Source organism: Plecotus auritus (genome assembly GCF_963455305.1).
Source record: "Plecotus auritus genome assembly, chromosome: 1".
Taxonomy (NCBI): Eukaryota; Metazoa; Chordata; class Mammalia; order Chiroptera; family Vespertilionidae; genus Plecotus; species Plecotus auritus.
This window is the reverse complement of record NC_137770.1, coordinates 52,579,355-52,600,070: the sequence shown is the minus strand read 5'-3', so window position 1 is coordinate 52,600,070 and position 20,716 is coordinate 52,579,355. Positions and strand designations below refer to the sequence as shown.

General features: G+C 47.7%; 1 protein-coding gene across 10 annotated transcripts in view; it reads left to right on the top strand.

Moving 5' to 3' along the window:
* The window catches only part of TLN2 (talin 2), a 425,239-nt gene that overhangs the window by 350,946 nt on the left and 53,577 nt on the right, over positions 1–20,716 (top strand). For all 10 annotated transcript variants that reach the window (XM_080659814.1, XM_080659812.1, XM_080659811.1 and 7 more), the window contains 4 exons: positions 1,348–1,518; positions 8,685–8,831; positions 12,686–12,787; positions 15,137–15,256. In XM_080659814.1, coding sequence (XP_080515940.1) covers positions 1,348–1,518; positions 8,685–8,831; positions 12,686–12,787; positions 15,137–15,256 — 540 coding nt within the window. The remainder of the gene's footprint in view (positions 1–1,347; positions 1,519–8,684; positions 8,832–12,685; positions 12,788–15,136; positions 15,257–20,716) is intronic.

The window sequence follows — 20,716 nt, the reverse complement described above, 5'->3', positions numbered from 1 at the left end:
AGTCTGGACAAAGGCAGTGTGGGGGCCATCGATCCAGAGGAGCCGTGGACTAAGAGTTGTACCCACCTGGTTCCAATGCTTCATGACAGTGCTCAGGTGGAGCCCCAGGGCAGCTTCGGCATCACCTGGGGATGCTAAGTGCAAATTCTCAGGCCCCACCTGTATGAGTTTCCCGTAGCTGCTGTAACAAGTTACTGCACACTGGGCAGCTTGAAACCACAGAGATTTGATCTCTCACAGTTCTGATGCCAATCCAACTGCCCTCTGCCCTGCACATTTAGAAGTCCAGACGAGGCCAGTTCTCTGCCTCTTCCTGCTCCTGGTGGCCCTTGCATTCCCTGGCATTCCTTGACTGGATCATGCCACTTCTGCTTCTGTGGTCACACTGTCCCCTGCTCTTCTATTTGTCTTTCCTTAGTATCTCTTATAAGGATAGTTGTTACCAGACTTAGGGCCCACTTGAGTAACCCAGGAGGATCTCATCTTAAGATTCTTAAGTATATCTACAAAGACCACTTTTCCAAGGGGTCTTTGCTCTGGGGGCCTCCATTCAACCCTCTCTGCCACCCTAGGAGATCAACATCAGGTACTAAGCACTGAAAATTCTCTGTTATTTTGACTTCCGTGCTGGCCCAGGTGAGATGTTTCCTGTCCTATCATGTCTCTCAAGAACAGAAGGTGTTAGCTCCCTAAATACAGGGAAAAGCACATCCTTTCAGAAACCTTCCGCTGGTCATAAACAGAACATCTAGGGTGATGTGAAATCGTTTTTGCTTTTATTCCAAATCCACAGTTTGGTCTAAATGCGCAGGGCAGAGGTCAGTTGGGTTGGCGTCCTAAAAACATCCATGTCTTTTCTCATGCTCTGCTCCCCTGCCCCTTCCTTCTTGGTCTTTGGTTCTTTCCAAAGCTTTTTTGCTTGTGAATACAGGAATACTTCTAATACCTGCCAGCACCTGCTCAGTGTGAAATTTAAATTAAAATTAATAAAATTCTCGCTCCTAACTCTGGATCTCAGAAAGGATTTCCTAGCACTCCTGCCATGATGAGAGACAGAGAGCTCCCAGAGGAAGGAAAGCCCGAGCAAGAGTCTGTGATCAGCAAGTGCTTTCAAAAATAAAACTGAGCAATGAATGAATAAGATCTGAGGATCTTACTATAACGTGGTGACTATAATTCATGATACTGGATTGCATACTAGGAAAAAATCAAAAAACTAAAGCTCAGCAGATCTGCCTCTCCCTGTGAGTCATCCCATCCCTGTCCCAGCCCCCGCCCCATCAGTGGGGCCCTGAAAGGAGACACATGTATTTACATGATGCATCTGTGACCCTTTTGTCTTGAAAGGTGACACAGCTGGCAAGCTACTTTGAGCCCTTGATCTTAGCAGCGGTTGGTGTCGCCTCCAAGATTCTGGACCATCAGCAGCAGATGACGGTGCTGGACCAGACCAAAACGCTCGCAGAGTCTGCCCTGCAGATGCTGTATGCAGCCAAAGAAGGTGGAGGGAACCCCAAGGTACAGATCAGGGTTCCGGGGACTCCGGGCCACTGAGAAGCCATGGTGTTCTTCTGTATTGCATCTTTCCAGGGAAAACACCTCCAGTTCCTAGTTGGTGGCATTTGATTTCCCACTCAGAGGTGGGAAGTAATCTTCTATTGGCCTTCCAGGGGATCTTTAAGAGGAAAAACAAGAAATATACATGTTAAATGCATACTTATAAGTTGTGTAGGCAGCGTCCCTGGGAAAGAAAGACGTATTATGCGGTTCCTACAGGAATAACTGTAATACCGCCAGTGCCTGCTCAGTGCTGACACCAGCTTCCACAGAGCAAGGCTCTGTTGTTTCCCAGTGGATGTTGTTTCCGTTCCTGGCAATCAAGTCCAGTGCAAACCCTGGTTTGAGGTCGCCCATGGCATGTGTTGCTTTTGCCTCAGGGGCAGCAGTGTAATATGAAAATCTCCCTTACTCATTTGCAAGTGGAACCTCTCTCTTTCCTTCTCTTCACCCCCCTCTTCCTTCCTCTCTTTGGAATCAATAGAAAAATAATTTTTTTGAAAAAGAGAGAGACTTATAAAATAGTAATCAGAGCTAACAGTGATTGAATGCCCACTGTCACCTATTATATCTTATATCCTCATCTTATTTATTCATAAATGTTCTATGAAGTAGGAAGGTTCCCATTCATATGGAAAGGGAGACGGAGAGTCCTGAGGTAAGGTGTCCGAGGTCACGAGGGGTGGAGGCAGCGTCAGGACTGAGCCTGTGCCCTGAGGATAACAGGCCGGCTCTGCCCAAAGCAAAGGCTAGAGAGAGGTCAGGGACAATTGTAGGAAAGTGGGGACATGGGGCTGGTTGGTCTCAAAAAAGGAAACTCCCCAGCACATATGAGGGAGGGAGTGTTCCAAGGAGGGAGGTGCATATGCAATGGCCTGGATGGGGTTGTAAAAGAATTCTGATGGCTTTAGGAAATAGCGTGCAATCTGACACAGTGGAGCATGCAGAGTGTGGGGCAACTGGGTGGGAGGGTAGGCTGGGCTGTATTGTGACAGCCTTCCTCCTCCACTCTGAGGAGTGGGGCTTTGTGGTGAGCAGCAGGGAATGACACAGCCCCTTCATAGCTTAGGAACACCGTTCTGGTAGACGCATGAATAATGTCTTGTTCTTTATTCAGTTTTTCATTAATGTATCTGGCACCTATTAAGAACAGAATTCTGGGAATGCTAAAAATATTAAGAGTCTTGCCTGGCCAGTTGCTCAGTGGTTGAGGGTCAACCTATGAACCAGGAGGTCATGGTTCAATTCCTAGTCAGGGCACATGCCTGGGTTGCAGGAGTGCAGGAGGCAGCTGGTCAATGATTCTCTCTCATTGATGTTTCTATCTTTCTCTCCCTCTCCCATCCTTTCTGAAATCAATAAAAATATATTTTTAAAAAAATAAAATAAAAATATTAAGAGTCAGCCACTGCCCTCATGTTGTTCTGAGCCTTCTGAAAAAATAAGTCCAGTTGCTGAAGCTGTGGGCTAGAGCAACAAGAACACCCTTTTGATTGTGGGGGATTAGTGATTGGTGGGTACCTCAGAGCCGGGCCAACCCCCTTGGCAGCCTTCCCAAACTTCAGGAGCCAGGACTCACCTTCAAGACCCAGTTCTGGGTTGTCTTTTATCCAGGACTGTTTGCTGCCATGCCTCTCCACTCCTACCTGGGGAGTTCATTCTCAGCAGAATAATTCACACCAGGAGTGTTCTGGATCTTTAAGATTATTAGCACATCAGCTTGGACTGCAAGTTTAGAACTCATGGAATTTCATTTATACCAGGGAACCTCTCGCGTTTGAGAGCATTTATAGTCAGCACTGTAAGCTTTACAATGACATCTGCTTAGAAATGGCTGGGGGCCAGTGTAGAATACTTTCCAGTTAATGACCTGAAGCATTGGATGATGAGCTAAGATGAGTAAAGACAAGACGGGTGTTTATGTCTGTCCCCTCAGTGATGTCATTCAACCTGTGCTTTGTCTGCAAACCCTGGCAGGTTTGTCAGAAAGGATGCCTAGGACACTTCAAGTTGGCTTTTAGGCCCTTTCCTAAGGCCCGATGCATAGACGTAATTACCTCAGGAGCCAGTCTTTGGACAAATATTTACTATGTGTTAGGTGATGTGTGTGTATGTGTATGTCTGTGTTATATGTTATATGTGTATGTATATGCATGTCTCTGTTTGCAGAGGAAATGTGGTTAAATAGTTATCAATAGCTTGGATTTGGTGAAAAATAGCACTGGCTCTGGGTTCTGACATAATTGGATTCAAATCCCAGCTCTGTCTCTTGCTGGCAAATTACTTCATTTCTTTGTTTCCTCATCTAAATAATGGATTTAATAATGCGTGTCTCTCTAGGGTAGTTGTAGAGATTACATGAGATAATGCACCTGACACATTATGTGTTTTAAAAAAAAGGTGGCTGCCCCAGAGCCTGATGTAAATGAATGATGTGATTACAAGGCATTGCTGTGTAACCTCACCCCACAGAGCCCGCTGTACTCATGCCAACCCCCCGCCCCCCAGATTCCCTCCCACAACCTCCTTGAAGGGCCCCTGCAGCTCTGCCTCCGGCACTCAGCAAATACACAGTCTATCCATTGTTGGGTAGTTCTAGTTGCTAGTTGTTTTTGCCCTCCCAAAGTTGAGATCTGCTCATTTGTGCTTTACCGTCTCTGTGCCATGACATCACCTGACTGACCAGTTTCCTCTTTGTATCCCTAAGAGAGAGAGCTGGTCATCCTGACACCATTGCCTCAAGGATAACCATCATGATCTGAATATTTCACATCTGTCAGATGTCCTATTTAAGAACTCTTCTGCATTCCCATGGCTTTTTGATTCTGCAGACAGGGCCAGTTCCTCTGGCTCACACAGCCTCTTCTTAGGATGCTTCTCTTTCATTTATTTAATCCCTCAAAAGATTTACCATGTCTTCCTGGCTTCTTACCTTCTCCCTCCCTAAGTTACAATGCAATTTCTTAGGCCTTTTGGAAGGGTCATCTCTCCCTCAGGAGAGTCAGGGCAGCCATGGCCACTGCCTGGGTGGACCCAGTGCCTGGATGCAATGTGATTCTGATGGAACTACCTGGCATTAGGTCAGATTTTCCAGGTTAAGGGCACAGGATCCTGCTAGACTCACCTCATTGCAGACAGAGCCACAGCTCCAGGGTTCCTAGGCCACTCTCATGCTAACTCACTGGCTACAAGAGTTCTCAGGAGGTTCTATAATTTGCTAAGATGATTCATAGAACTCAGGAAATGGCTCCACTTAAAAAACAGTTTTATTATAAAGGATGAAAACCAGCCAAAAGAAGAGAAGGAGGGCCAGAAGGGTCCCACACATGAAGCTTCCATGTCCTCAGATGTCACCTTGACAGCATACTGATGTGCATCACCAACAGGGGAAGCTCACTCTACCTTCACCGTCCATAACTGCTACTAGGATTTCATGCCATAGGCTTGGTGGATTGAGTTCAGTCATATGATCAGTGACTCCATCTCTAGTCCTCTCATCTCCCTAGAGGTCCGATAGAGGTCAGGCTAATATTATGTTGCTCAAAGTCCCAACCCTCTAATCACATGGTTGATCTTTCCAGCATGGCCAGCCCCTATCTTAAAACTTCTTAGGGGCCTCTTCTTAGGATTCTTCTCTCTCATTTAATGAGTCACCTTGTTAGCATAAACTAATGTGTGATCTGAGGAGCCCACCACAAATGACAGGGACCCTCCTCCCACTCAGGAAATGCTGAGGGCTTGGAGGCTCCCTCTGAGAAACCAGAACAAAGACCAGCCAAACATTTTACTGTTCAACATCGGAGTTGGGGTTGGAACACATATTCGGGCTGAATCCTCGGGAGTTCTAGGGAGCAAATTTGGAAACTATGAACTGGCAACAAGTTCATGGCATGTGTAGAGCCCACCATGGCAGGTAGACCTGAGAGAGCCCAGGCCAGGTTGATGCTGGAATGCAGAGGAGGGCACTGAGGGAGGGCGACCCAGCCAGCTTTGAGGAGTGGTGGCAGGTCCGGGGGCCCCTTGCCTGGGTCATGTGCACCTGGGTGACTGCCTTGTTTAAAAGCCCCCTGTTTGGGGGAACAGGCTGCAACCTCCCCTTGGAGATGGCATATTCCCCCCATTAAGGTTCATTTTTCCAGTAGCCCTGAGAAGTTCGATCTGATCTAGCCATCTGCTCATCTTCCTTTTGACCTGTGACATATAATTTCAGCAAATAGCCAGCTGGTCAGTTCCAGTTGTCGTGCACCAGGTCTCTAAGCTCCAAGGTATAAGCTCGCATTGCCAGACTGTGACTGTCAGTGTTCCCTGGCAGGGATGCCGTCGAGTCCTGCCTTCCAGGGGGTAGTGAGGTTAGAGGAGATGAGCACAGCAGCCGGGAGGCCCCCTGAAGGCTATGCTGTACTCGCCATTGCTGCTGTTATGTAGTTTGACATTTATTGTCCCTGGCTCCCCACGGTAAAATACTAAAACATCTGACCCCAGATACAAGAATATAGATTTTAAACTGGTACGAAAGTTGCATTGGGCCTACAGGTTGGCTCTTGTGTTGTATAAAGGACACGAGAGCCCTTGGCATCTTGCCAGCATCTACGTGAATGTCGTCAGTGTTCTTGGTCCAGTCAGGAGCTAGAGCATGTCATTGCGGCCTGAGTGAGTGCAGTCGGTGGCTCAGGGCTGGGAAGAGGGGCCAGTCCTGTTCTGACTTCCCCTAAGCCATGTCTCTTAACTCACAGCTAAAAACAGATGGTTTCATTTCTCTTTAAATGAGCCTCTTCAGAGAGCTTTGCACCAGCAGCCTATGAAGGTTATCCTTGTAAAACTTCTCTGAATATAAAACTATCAGTTACTTAGCCCCACCTGGTGACCCCTCCAGGCCCTTCATCTCCTGTGAACACTGTGCTTCCAAAGAGAAGCAGAGTAAACTGTCTGCAAGGAGCACACGGTCTAGTTGGAGAGACCAACTGGAGTGGGTGAGCGATAACAGAAGGCAGCAGGAGCTGTGTGCCAGGCACTTTACATATGGTGCTTCACCTCATCTGCACAGCCCCCATTCCTTCTCACCTCTGAGCCTTTGCACAGGCTGTGGCCTCTGCCTGGGAGGCTCCTTTTCTCTCTCACCCCATCAGTTCTGCTCAGGACTGGACTCTTCCTCCAGGGTTCACCATCAAGGAGCCCACCACGAATGACAGAGACCTTCCTACCACTCAGGAAATGGTGAGAGCTTGGAGGCTCCCTCCAAGGAACCTGGAACAAAGACCAGCCAAATATTTGACTGTTCAACATCAGAGCTGGGGTTGGAATACATATTCAGGCTGGGCCCTTGGGAGCTCTAGGGAGCAATTTTGGAAACTGTGAACTGGAGCCCTTCCTAGGGACCATACCAGTTAGCTATTGCTGTAAATAAGCCATCCTACAATTCAATGGCTTAAGACACCATTTTAGTACTGTCTCTGGTGGGCCTCCAGATTCACGGAGCTCAGCAAGAGCCCCTCCTGCCAGTGCAGCCAGATGGTGGCTGAGGCTCTAATGATCTGAGGTTCAGTCACTCTGCAGAATGGTGCTTGGATGTGGATGGGTGGGAGGAGGGATAAGGTGAATAGAATCAGTCACTGCAGACAGAGGGTGAGAGAGTGGACCTGTGAGAAGGCCAGCCAGGCAGCAGCCAGGAATCCATGCTAGGGGAATGGGGACATAAATCGAGAAAAAGAGAGAGAGAGAGACTCTGCCTCCCTGTCCCCAGGGAGGACCTGAAAAATAGAAAAGGTGAGCACCAGTCTGGTAAAGAGTGAAGGAATCTTTGTTCCTCAAGGTTATTTTTCATTATTATCTTCTAAAGCAATTTGAGTAGTGATGGTCAATAATTACCGTTTACATCTGACACAGTTGCCTCAAGGATACCAAATGTGATCAGATCTGATCTTGGCAGATGTGAAATATGTTTTTGGTTCCCACGGCTTTTCAATCATACCCTCTCCTTGGAATTCCCTTTTATGTAAATTACTCAAAAGAGTTGTTGTTTACCATCTCTCACTGGTTTACCTTCTCATCTACCAAAGTAAAGATGTGATTTCTTGGACCTTTTGATAGGGTCACCTCCCCCTGAGTAGGCCAGGACAACCACGGCCACAACATGCAGTGCCTGAAAGCAATACAGTTCTGACACTAACTACCTAGCATTAGTCAGATTTCCCAATTATGGGCACAGGCCCCAACTAGACTACTCTTACTGGAAATGATAAAGTGCCTGCACCATATGATCTCATCAGAACTCAACTGCATAGCATTGTTATCATTCCCACTGTGCTTAGGGAGCCAAGCTCAGGACCACTTCGCTAGTTAACAGTGGAGCCAGGACCTTGGCTCTTGCCCCTATCATCTGGCTGCCATTTCAGAGAGCCCAGCACCCATCATTGTTTCATCCTTTCATGCATTCATGTATCTCGCTCCTACTATGTTTTTGACACTCAGCTTAAACACCTGCAGTTACAAAGCATCTCCAAGGTTCTATGTAGGGAAACTCATGAACACGCAGGGTGCTGCCTGCAGAGTGTTTGTCCCTAGAGAACTTCCCTCATTCATTCCTCCAACCTCATGGTGATGCAGTTTGTGACAGAGTTCCAAAACCTGTCAGGTCTTCTACAGATTGATGCCTCCTGTACGGACCTACATTTCCATAAAGCAATCTCATCGGTGAAAAGAGAATTATACTGTGCTGGGGAGCTTAGAAGAGAAGTGTATTTGAATTGACCACATTTTTCTCTTATATTAGCTTTTTTTTTTAATTCACTATGCCAAGTTGTATTTGGGGATCTGTGGCATTCTCTCCCACCCTGAACATAGTAATATAAAATTAGTCCTGCCATAAGCACTGCTTAATATTGCAGTTTTATGTTTCCTTGGGATTATAGAGAGATCTCTTTCTGACTTTCATTTATTTTGAAAACCAATGTATAACGTCATAAAGGAAAAAGATAGGATACATTGCTGTGCGCCATAATGGGGATGAAGTTTTATATTCTGCTTTTTATGGTTACTCTTAAAAGACATGAAGTGGTTCTTAGAGACGGAGCACCATTCTTCTGCTAAAGGAGACAGTTCACAACTTTCTTCCCCCCTACCCCCCTCAGGCGCAGCACACCCACGATGCCATCACGGAGGCCGCCCAGCTCATGAAGGAGGCTGTGGACGACATCATGGTGACGCTGAACGAAGCTGCCAGTGAAGTGGGGCTGGTGGGCGGCATGGTCGACGCCATTGCAGAGGCCATGAGCAAGGTGGGCCTGGGCTCCCATCCCTCTCCCTCCCTCTCTGACCCCGGTGCCTCCAAGGTTTCCCTCAGACCTGGTCCCCAGGTGCTTTTCTCTAAGGAGCACCTTCTCTCTTTTCATGAGGGCTCTGATTAATGTACAGGTGCCTTATAATATGTTCAGCATAGTATTCATTCTTCACTGTTCATTGATGACTTTGGTAAGCCAGTTGTACCCTTCCTTCCAGTTCTACGTGGGGGGAAATGGAGGTGCAGAAGGTATTCTTGGTTACTTCGCTTCTAAAATGGAAATAATTATCCACCTCCCTTGTCTACCTTATAGAGTTATTGTAGGGAACAAACTCACAAATGAAAGTGATTGCCAAGTGCAGGTCTTTGTAATGGCCACTTTGGAACCACTGGGATCATTTTAGACAGCACATTCCTGGGCTCTTTCCCAGCCCTGCTCAGCTGGAATCTCTATGGGGTGGAGGCTATGGATCTTTATTTATAATTTTTAAATCTCTCCAGATTATTGAAATCTAGCCAGATGCAGAAACCACTAAAGTAGTATGCCTAAAATCCCTTAGTGAAATCTTCTGGCAGTAGATATAGAAGGCCCCATGAGTATCATTTCTCTTTTAGTGACCCATCAGTTGAGTTGATTCAGTGAGGAATTATGACTGGACAGCTTCAACTCAGTATCTTCTGCTCTTTCCCCCAAGGAATCCTCATTAGTCATGTCAGCTTGATATTCATTAGAATTGACAATTGTTCATAAACATCTAATTGCTATCCTATGATAGCATAGCCACAACTTTTAGACATCGCCTGTGTTTTGAAATGTCCCTTGTCAGATTGTGAATACATTCTTGTGGATTTTCAGGATATTAAGCAGTCTTTAATTGCTAATTTAGAGAAGATGGGTTGGTTCATATCTCCATAAATAGATGATAGCCTGAAACTATAATTAGGATAATTCCCTTCAACATTATGCAGTCATTATCAGACGGATGAAGTCACAAGTCAGGCGGGGATGCTGGGGCTCCCTTGCAAGACTCCAGGCTTGGCCTTGTTAAAGCACTCCAGTAATTTCTACTGTGGGCTTCTCATGCTTCAGATACAGATGGTTTTGCAGAAAAGAGTGAAATTTTCCTCCTTTTCAAGGCCCTCGGATGAATCTCAGTGGATTTGTTTGGTTTTTAGGACATCAGAATACCCGAGCTTTGAAAATGAGCCATGTGTCCACCAAGGGTATTAAATGATGGTGCTCAAGCTTTCTCAGTACAAATTAGAAATCCAAGTGATAATCTTTTTCTTCTCAGGAGAACATGTTTTTACAGTCACTGTAATGATGAGGGGTAGAAGTCAGGTTTCTGAAGTCCTTTCTTAATAGCCTTTGAGCCCCGCAGGCTGGGATGGATTTTCAATATGGAAAGCTGCTCTGTGCAAGCTGATGTTAGTGGTGTAGATTCTTGTGTAAGGGCTGCTGAGAAAGAAGTCTGGTGTACCTGATAGGGAATGCTGACAGTGTGAGCCACAGAGGCCAGCAACAAAGGTTTCCACCCCCACCCCTCTCAGTTTTGTAAAGTATAGAATTGGGGTTTCATTAATACCCCTAATTTCTCATCTACTCAGACCTGACACCCAAGGTGGACCATACAGTCCACCAATGGGGATTCCCCGCTTGCTCAGCCCACCCCAGCCTGCCCGTGCTGGGGAGTTGGTGGTAAGTGGCGATTCAGGTCCTTTGAGCTCCTCCCTAAGCAGCGAGGCATTAAAAATCTGGCATTTCCTGCGTTTCAGTTATTTGGTTAAAATATTGATATACTTTCAGAATCCTTGTCTACAATTCTCAAAGACAGTTACTGGCAGAAAAATGTGAATGCACCCAAAGTTAATTCTAACTTGGATGCAATTCTTGACACTTTTGAGGCTTCTGCTATGGAGCTTCTCTCTGTAGCCAAGCCTCAGGAGGTTAACAGATAGTAAGCAGCTTTATGGGTGACCTTGGACAAATCACTCAGGCTCTCTGAATCTTGGTTTCCCCATTCAGTGACATTAGTTCTCAACCTTTGGGATTTTGTGACCCAGTACTCCTTCTTTGTTTGCTTGGTGAGTTGTTGTATTTTGGGAAGAGAGGTGGCCAGGAAAAGAAACTAAAGAAACAAAACAAACAAGAATATTGCTATTTACATCACTATTATCTCATAAAGGAAAGGTCATGTTAACATTTTTTAAAAGTAGGAAAGCTATAATCTCAGAATAAAGCAAAGTTCTTTCAACTAAATTCATCCTTTTGTTCTTTTATCACTCACTGTCTTCAAACTGGTGAAAGGTTCATCTTGGTGGCCGGCGGCCCCGTATCTAAGTTGCCCTCTAGCTCCAACCCTCTGGAGTGTATGCAGCTATGCCACATCTCATATGAAGGCTCTCAGCATATAGCCTGACATGAAGAAGATACCCAGTCAGTTTATACTGAGTGTATGAGTTCCCAACTCAATTCTCATCTGACCTGCAAGGCTCCCATGATGTGATGGAGATATTTGGCAGCATCGATCTTCCTGATAAAGAAACCTAAAAAAAAATTCTAGCTAGCCTAGAGTCTGTGTTGATGGTTTGGTGGAAATTGATCCTGGGCTGAGCAGACCCATCACACATAGGCTACAGCCATACATTCCTTCAATTCACACTGTGGCCTATGCCTGGTAGTGATGTTGAAGACTCCATCTAACAGTTTTCTAATTGCCCTCTTGGACCCTCGTCTCTTCCTGGACTACAAGTTAGTTACCTGGCCGAGCTGTCAAAGCGATCTTCTCAACCATGTCATTGCCTACCCCCAGTGCCACCATTTTTCTCAGGACTTCAAGGTTCTTTATTAAGCAGATCCAGCTTCATTCCCACCACTCTCAACAGTCCTCTCTGTTCACTGTTCTTACTCTTTATTTATATTCACCTTGTCTCCTCACCTGTTGAGTATCATTCAGCAAACAATGGTGACAGTAACAACGATGATGATGGTGAAGATGGGTTATCTTTTCCTTCATCATAATCATCATTGACATTATCATCTTCTTCATTTTCATCCTCATCAACTCCTCTTCTTTCATGTAGCTCTTGACTGGGTATAATCTCAGCTGATCTTTACTACAACCTGCTGATGCTTAGAAGTTTCCAGTGAAGGATCTGAGACTCGGAGAGTTTAAGCAACCAGCTTTAGGCCCATTCACAAGCCCTGGAACCAGGTCTTGAATACAAGTCTTCTGAACCAATATGTCCCTAACCCTTCAAGGAACAGAGTCATTGTTCCACTTCTCTAACTCTTCCACCCCACAGTGATCTCGCCCTTCTCTCAATTCCTTTTGCACTCAGAGTCAGACAAGTAACAAATTATATCTGGTGCTTCCAATTTCTTCTTTCCTGACTTAGATCAGAAGTGAGTGTTCCAGGGTATAGACACCCTTTCTGAGGTAGGTGCTGCCTCCTCTCCCAGCCATTTCCGTCAGTCTGTGCTTCCCTGCAATTGGCCAGCTCATTCCCACCTTTATACTCAGATTCTATTCCTACTCTTTGGGACGCATCCCCACTTCATATATGTAGCAGACTCCTCCCTGTGGTAAGACTTGGCTGAAACATCCTTCTTCTGGAAAGCCCTCTCCCACTCTTCTCAGGCAGGGCTGGGGCCTCTCCTTGCCCGTATTCCTCAAATGCCTTATGTGCACCTCTACTGAAGTCCTCATTGCAAAATTTCAGGGATTCTGTTGACTCTGGGCCAAAGAAACTCTGAGGGCCTCTCCATCTTTAAAGTTCCTCATTCTGGTAAGTTCAGCCCACATTTCAACTGTCCTCTGATGACCTTTGGGTTCCTTTCCTCTCCTCCAGCTGGACGATGGCACTCCTCCAGAACCAAAGGGAACATTTGTCGACTACCAGACGACTGTGGTCAAATATTCTAAAGCCATTGCGGTAACAGCTCAGGAAATGGTAAGAAGAAAAAGAACTGCCCTTTTATCCGCACCGCCACTGAGTCTTTAATTCCGGGGTCTGTGTTGGAGAGATTAGTGTGTGTATCTAGTTCCTCCTGGGCCCCAGCTTCTGTCCTTTACCCATGGTCTCTGTGGCTGCCTGTGGTCTAGAAGCCCCAGTCCACTGCAAGAGGAAACTAAAGATGGCTGAGAATTTGGGCATGAGGACCGGGGAGCAAAGGAAGGAAAGAAAATGAGAATCAAGGAGGAAATGAGAAGGAAGTTTGGGCTACAGAAAAAGAAAAAAAAAAATCCTCTTCACCTCACAAAAGACTTGAGGTGTTTTTATAGATTAAAATTATAGTACAAGAGGACATGTGGGCATCGAACATAGATTGATGAATCAATTACAATATTTGAATAAAAAGATTGCCTGTCTTTCAGGCAAAATAAAACACAATGGTTATGTGTAAAAATATTTTTTTCCTGATAATAGAAGGCATGTAACTTTTTTTTTTTTTTTTTGCTAGAATGCAATCATAATTGTATCACATAGACCTTTAGATATAAATGGCAATGAGAAACAGTTGGATACTACTTGGTATGTTAAAAAGTTGAACAAAAGATGACAAATGGTGTCTTCAAAGATTTCATAGGAATACTAGTCAGAAAGTTCCGCTCAACTTTTGAAGGGTCAGGTGGCACAGGATAAGATTTTGAAAGCCACCTGTGATGCTAGCACATGAGCCGGAGCTGAGAGATGGAGCAGCCTTCCCAGCTGGAGGGACCAGGCTGAGCCCACTGCCTGTCTGGATGGTTTTGTCATGCAGTCGTGTGACCACTAGAGGTTGAGCTTGGACCACAAAGACTTCCCTGGCTGCTGCTGCTCATTCTTAGAAACTCTGGGATTATGCCAGGCTGGCTGTTATTTAAAAGGTTTGGGGCTGGGGAGGGAGGGAGGAACAGGGCCCATCTCCGTGGCTGTGAAAGGCTGGAGCAGGGCCAAGCTGGCCCTGCTCAGGGGCAGGTCACAGGTCACATCAGGCAGCCCTACGGTGCCGATGCCTCTGAGCAGGGAACACAGCTCAGCAGAGGGTGCAGACATTTTGAGTGGCCTCGTGGAATTTCTGGAATATCTCCCGGGCTAGCTTCTCGGCCGGCCTGTCCTGACCTTGTGTCCATGTTCTTAAGGAGCCTGGCCTCGGCTGCATTGCTGCTCCTGGGATCACTAGCCTGGGCCTTGCGTTGGTGCAAGTCCTGCTTCACTGCAATGGGGTGCCCCAGAATCGCGGTGCTCTGCGTGGCAGGGCTCATATGAAGCAACTGTTGGTACAGCCTCGCTTTCTCGGGGTTCAGGGTGCATTTCTGGGGACCCCACACCTGGGCCGGAAACCCTGTGGCCTTTCCTGGTATGCATGGCTGCGGGTTCTGTCCCACCTCAGTGGATGTGGAGTCAGTTAAAAGCCCCTTAAAATCAGGGTCTTCGAATGCTGCAGACAGAGAGAAAGCATGGTCCTCCAGAGCGAGAGAAGAGCTGGGGCAGCTGGGAAGCCTCTGACCCGGGGGACAGGAAGCTTTCTGGGAGGCAGGCCAAAACTGCTGTTGTGGGAACTAAGGCATTTTGTCAAAGGAAGAGGAAAAACGTGAGGCCAGCATGTGAGCTAGGTTGGATAAGCTAAGGTAAGTTTTTCTATGAAACAGGAGGAAGACACAGAACATCTTGATAATAAAAATGTAGATCTTGACCACTTAGGCTGCAGGATACCCTTAACTCAAGTTGGGGCCAAAACCTTGTCTTTCTTTGGCACAAATTTACTACAAAGCTGTATTCTCTATAAATTTCTTCCTCCAAAGCACTCGTCTTGTCCGTCACTTCTCAGTCACAAGAAGTCCTTAGCAGCTCTGTCCTCATGCCCTCTCGTGCCGAGGGGGACCCACGGGCTGGGTTCCTGGAGACCAGACAAATGCCCTGCAGAAGGGTGTGGCCAGGCGTGTGCACTGCACAGGAACTGTGCACCCTGTGGTTTTCCTTGGGAACTCCTCTGGTGATCAACCCTCAGGGCAGGGCTGGCTGAGTTGCCACTCTCACCTCCCAGCATGGATCCCGAGGGCCTGGACTCCACGCTGCACGGCCTGAGCCTAGCATGTGGCCCATCGGCCGGGACCTGCTGGCCTGAGAGGGCCCTGGCCTGTTGTGTGCGATGCAGCATGGGCTTCGCTTGTACTGCCCTCTCCAGTGTCCAGCCCCAAACGCAAGCCAAGCGCTGAAAAGTGAATGAAACCTTGTGGCTACCAGAGGTATTAACACGTGATTCTCATGCTTTTCTCTGTGTGTGTGTTTTGTGTCTTGCTTGTTTTCTTTTTCCAGATGACTAAGTCGGTTACTAACCCGGAGGAGTTGGGAGGACTGGCTTCACAAATGACCAGTGACTATGGGCACCTGGCTCTCCAGGGCCAGATGGCAGCAGCCACGGCGGAACCAGAGGAGGTCTGCCACCTTAAGCCCCTGTTTTAAGAAGCCAACCCACCCTGGTGCCCACTCCGGGGGGTGAGGGGATCCTCCATAGCTTAGCTCCATTCCAGAAAACCCCAGCCTGAGAACCAGAACCAGGACTAGTACCCGCTTCATGCTGCCAGCCCCCAGGTTCAGGCCCAGTCGCCCAGGCTGTGCTCAGGGCTCCATGTGCTTTCTGAGGCCAGCTGGCTGGGATCTGGGGCCATCTGGGGAGGTGGGCTTCCCCACAGAAGGACTCTCTTTGCAGTGTTTTATCAGGTTACCTGGCCCCTGGCCCATCACCCGATGCCAAGGGCAAACACCCACTGCCATCTTCCTGTTATTGCCTACTCCTGCCTGGCACATTTCTCTTTATTATTTTTATGTTTTCCAAAGGCTCGCTGAAGTGTTGGGCTGAGTAGCCTGCTTTCATAAAGCAACGTCTTGCCCAAATATTTCTGGTGACTTTCCAAGAACTGGCCCAGATCCCTGTCCCCATACCTCCTGCAGACTTCTCTTTGTTATCTACCTGCCTTCCCTATGCTCACTTTCCTTAGTGGCCAGCACAGACTTTGCCTCAGAATGCCTGAATCCTTAAGAGTTAAATGTCAAAAGTTTGGTCCCAAAGGGCATTTCTGAGCGCTCCCATCTCTGTCGCCTCTGAGAAATGGAGTGGTCCATGGGAAGCACACAAGGGTCCAGGGGGAGCTCTGAGGTGCCTGGCTGCATGTGTGTCAGTGTTAGCAACAGAAAGGGCTCCGTCGCAGCGCCTACATGGCTTCTTAGAAAAAGAGAGCTCAGTCTGAACTACAAAATAAAGGGGTGGACTGCAGGGACCTGGGAAGCTGGAGGTAACCACTTTCCATGAAATTCTGCAAGCTCTTCATTGAGCGCAAACCCCGTTCACCACATTCCCACATGAGCTGGGTGGTCACGCAGAAGGCTGTGCCTGGTCTTCCCTTCTCCTGGCGATGACAGTCAGTGTCCCCTGTTACTCGGCGCTGCTGTCTCTCCTGGGAGTCAGGTCTTAGCATGTCTTAACAAAGGCTCCCAGAGACACTACAGAAATGAAGGCCCAATGCAAAAGTCACCTCCTAACGTATGTTGTAACAATGCATGTAAGTAGGAGTGTCATATATATGTACTTGCTTACATATATATCTGGCATGGGATGACTTGAGTCTCTAACAGTGCCTGCATTTTGAGATTTTTAGAGTAATTGAGTATTTAGGCTGCAGCATGAATATAATCCTTTCGTAATGAGTCTGTCAAGTCACTACCAAGAAAGAAAAATTATAAGAGACCCACATCGGGATTCTGTTGATCCTTCACAGAAGGCCCATCATTTAAAAAAAAAAAAAAATAGACCGATCATCTGGACTCATAATTTATTTGACTTGTAACTTTGAATTTCTTAAGCAAGTGTAAGGGAGCTTATGTTACAGGAAGAGTTTGGTTGGACCAAGGAAAGAAGTTTGGCTTTGCAGGGAGATTAAAAACTGAAAGAGACTGTGATTGCGAGGGAGGGTTGGTTTGGTCGACAACCCTCTGCCTTGCTTGGTTTAAACGCTGGCCTGCCTGAGTTAGCGAGTGCAGACCCAGTAATCCATTGGAGCCCTGTCCACATCCGAGTTCCACCCCATGTTTGAAACAGGCAGATTGTCTTATTGCAACCCAGACCGCGGGAGCAAAATATAAAGTGATGCCACAGCAGCCAGGAAAGAAAATACGTTGTTGAAAGCACAACTGGTTACTTTAGTTCTGGGCCCTGCGTTCATAGCAGCTGATGTTTTCATTAAGAGTCTCCCTTTTTTTCTGTTACATCTTGAGATGTATTTTACATTCCAGACACGAACAGTGTGACCTGGAGTGAGAAGGGGCAGACGGAATATAAAATTTCCAGTGGCTTGCAAAGGAGAATTCTTTGTATGCATTCGCCAGACAGATATTTGGGGGAAAACTGAGAAGGTTAGGAGATCCCTGAAGCAGTGTAGTTTTTTATTCCAAGACCGTGGAATTATTTGTATACGCAAGAGGGCCCCCACATCACAGCATGTGAAAATATTTATTTCCAGGGCAAATGAGCCGCTGCCCTCACTGCAGCCCTCTGCTGTGCCAAGTCAGCGTTCTGGTCTTTTCCAGAGGGTGACAATTACAGGAAAAGTCACAGCGCTGCCCTCGGAACATCACGAACATCACGCGGGAGCTTTATCTTGCTTATTGTTCCAGGGAAAATTGAAACATTTGTTAACATTGCTGTGAAAACGTCTCTCTTCAGAAAAGTTAAAACCCTCAGACAACTTTGCAATTTAAGATTGGTTTCCGCTTTTAAAAAAAACGAAAACGAAAAGAAAGGAAGAAATGCAGGTGCTGTGAGCTGCAGCTCCTCTGTGTAACCTGGGGAAGAGATTGAGTGACCACAGCTCTGGGGAGCCGCAGGAACGTTCGCGGAGCCTGTGGCGAGAACCGAAGCCCTCCCGTCCCCGTGAGATGGGTGTCTGCTCTCAGACTCACTCAGCTTTCCATTCCCAGACACACTTTCAGAGCTGAGACAGCGCTGCCCTGCTTCTGTGGCACACACACTTTCCTTGTTCCTTCCACTTCTTCTGCTGAAGGAGAAACTCTCAGGTTTGTCAGACACCATCCATGGTTGCATCTCAACGATCACAGGCTCTCCAAGGGACAGTGTACCTGACCCAGTTTCAGATGCGATTGTTTTTAGAGCCTGAGAAAAATCTGAGTTTAAGCCGTAAAGAAGATGATTGGTATTTTTTTAGACTCCCTCCGGTTGAAATGTGAGCCCAAACTCCTGAAGGCCGGGCTTCTGGTTCCCTGAGGGTGCACTCCCAGGAGACCACCTTCTCCATTTACTTCCATTTGGGCAAGGAGGCAATTGAGGGTTTCCTTGAGGTTCAAGCCATGCTTTACTAAAGTTGCCAATTTAAAACCCAAGTTTAATGTCTCTGAGCAACATTTCTTTGTAATAAACACTGGTTGTGAGTTGGCTCACCCTGTATGCTGAGAAGTTTAGTGTTGCTTTGAGAAACAGTATTCAAAACCCTTATCTGTTGGAATACAGTCTTAAAAATGTAGTCCCTCTGGCCATACAAAGTGTTCTGTGAAAGTGTGGGGGAGTAGACGATTGCTTTGTGGATATGCTGGTTCTGTTGTCCTCTTTCACTAAGGGCCTATGGAAAAGAATGAGGGAGAGTTGCTGATTGCGTCCACAGAAGGAGGCAGGCGCTGTGCTATCCTGGCACCCTCGCCGGCAGCATGCCAGGCCATCGTTTGTTCTTCCCCATTTCACAGATGAGCAAACTGAGGCTTGGAGCTTAGTTCGTGTCCAAGATCACACAGCTCCCATAGTTTCTAAGCCACTTTAAACAACTTTTTGGAATAAGTGAAGTTTCAAGTAAGTTAAGAAGTAACTATGTGGAAAAGTCAGGATTCGAACCCAGCTTTGTTGGGCAACCCCTGCTCTTTCCCCTGCACCAGGCTGCCTCTTTTCACAACAGTGAGCGAACGCATGGCACTTTCTGCTTTGTGAGATGTTTTCATTGGGTCATCCATCAGCCCTGAGAAGTCAGGGCGGATTCTGGCCTGTGTCACAGGTGAGGGAACCAAGGCCCCAGGAGGTTAGCAGGCTCACCCAGAGAGTCCAGTGGCCAGGGCAGGGCAGGGCTGGAAGCGCGGCCCCTGGTCCTTTCTGGTACCCATGGGGTCCACCTGGATGAAGGGCTGAGAGCAGGAGTGGGGCTGGGGGTGGGGATCCTGAGATCCCTTCGTTACATTCAGCCCTCAGCCTGTGAAGATCAGTGAGTGAAGCCCATTTCAATCCATCCTTTATCATCCTCATCCTTCCTGCATGCCGTCCAAATGGGATCGTGCAGCCAGGTGTACAGGAGGTTTGCATGGCCAAACCTCAAGGGGGGCCTCCAGGCACCCAACGCTAACTGTGTGACCTGGCACAGACCCCACTGCCCAGGCCCACCCTGGAACCCCAACAGCTTTGCAACTGTTCCCTTATTTCAGTCTCATCCCTTTGCTTTCTGGCGCTGCTCTTCCCGGGTGCTTTCTAACTGGGATCTCATCCCTGATGACCATGGTGCCGCCTCCCCTGTCACGTTTTAGATCTTTGCTACATGCATGATGTCACCTCCAAGAAAGGGGCTGGGCTTCGGGGCCTTGGGGTGTGTTTTTATAGCATGGCCTTTGAGAGGGGGCCCAGGGAGCCTGGGAGTGGGATGGAGGACGTATTCCCACCACGGACCATGTCTGCCCAGAGGTTTCCGGTTGGGGACAGCTCTGGAGCAGGGCCCCCAGGTGATTTTGGGGTGATTTAAGAGGCCTGTGCTTGTCCCTGTGTCTCATGGTCTGTAAACAGCTCTGCTTGGGAGCAGGGTTCCGGTTTCATACCTTATTGTTCAGAACCCTGACCCAGGGAGGGGCTTTGGGAGTTCTGCACATTTGGCTCCAGGCTCACTTTTTTGTTGTTGTTGTTAATCCTCACCCGAGGATATTTTTCCATTGATTTCTAGGGAGAGTGGAAGCGAGAGGGAAAGACAGAGAGAAACATAGAGTAAGAGAAACACATCGATTGGTTGCCTCCTGCAGGAGCCCTGAACAGGGCCCCGGACTGGGGAGGAGCCTGCAACCAAGGTACGTGCCCTAGACCAGAATCGAACCCGGGACCCTTTGGTCCATAGGCTGACGCTCCATCCACTGAGCCAAACTGGCTAGGGCCAGTCTCACCTTTTAAACATAATTGAACTACCTTTAAAACTGTTAGGAACAGCTGCACGTACTGTTGAATGTGTTCCAAGCCAGATGGCAACCCTGGGCCCCCAGCCCTGCACCCTGGACCAGGTGGTCTGTGCCCACCCTGGACTGACTCAGTCTGTCCTGCCCTCTCTGGTCAGGACACTGAGAGAAAACCGCCCCTGTTTGCTTTATTCGCTCACACAACGGGATCTTCCCAACACTGTGCAACCAAAGCCAAGCGCAGACGTGAGCTGGTGGCTGTGGCTGCAGCTGGCTTTCCTAACCCCGACTCTTCGGGTTGGGTTCACTCGGTCTCACTGTTGACTTTTATTTAAGAGTCAGGGATATAACTGTTAACTCATGACGAAGCATATACTAATGGTAAATTACTTCTATTAATTTTACATGTTGAGGTTTCATGAGAGCTTGTATGGGGGAGTCAGGAGCCTGCTGCTAAGTGGGGGAATCAAAGTTAGGAAAGCGCTGCTCTGAGAAGAGGGCGCTGTGCTGGGTGGAGGCCTGGACCCTCGGCTGCTTCCCCAGGGACCCGCTGTGTGATCTTGGACCAGGCGATCCCTTCTCTGGCCTCCGTCTCTTCATCTGTCGATGAAGGGGAGGTGGAGCTGGTGAGGTCGTTTTTTACTGTGAGATTCCATCCATGCTTCTTCCTCCATTTGCCCCTCACCTGACTTC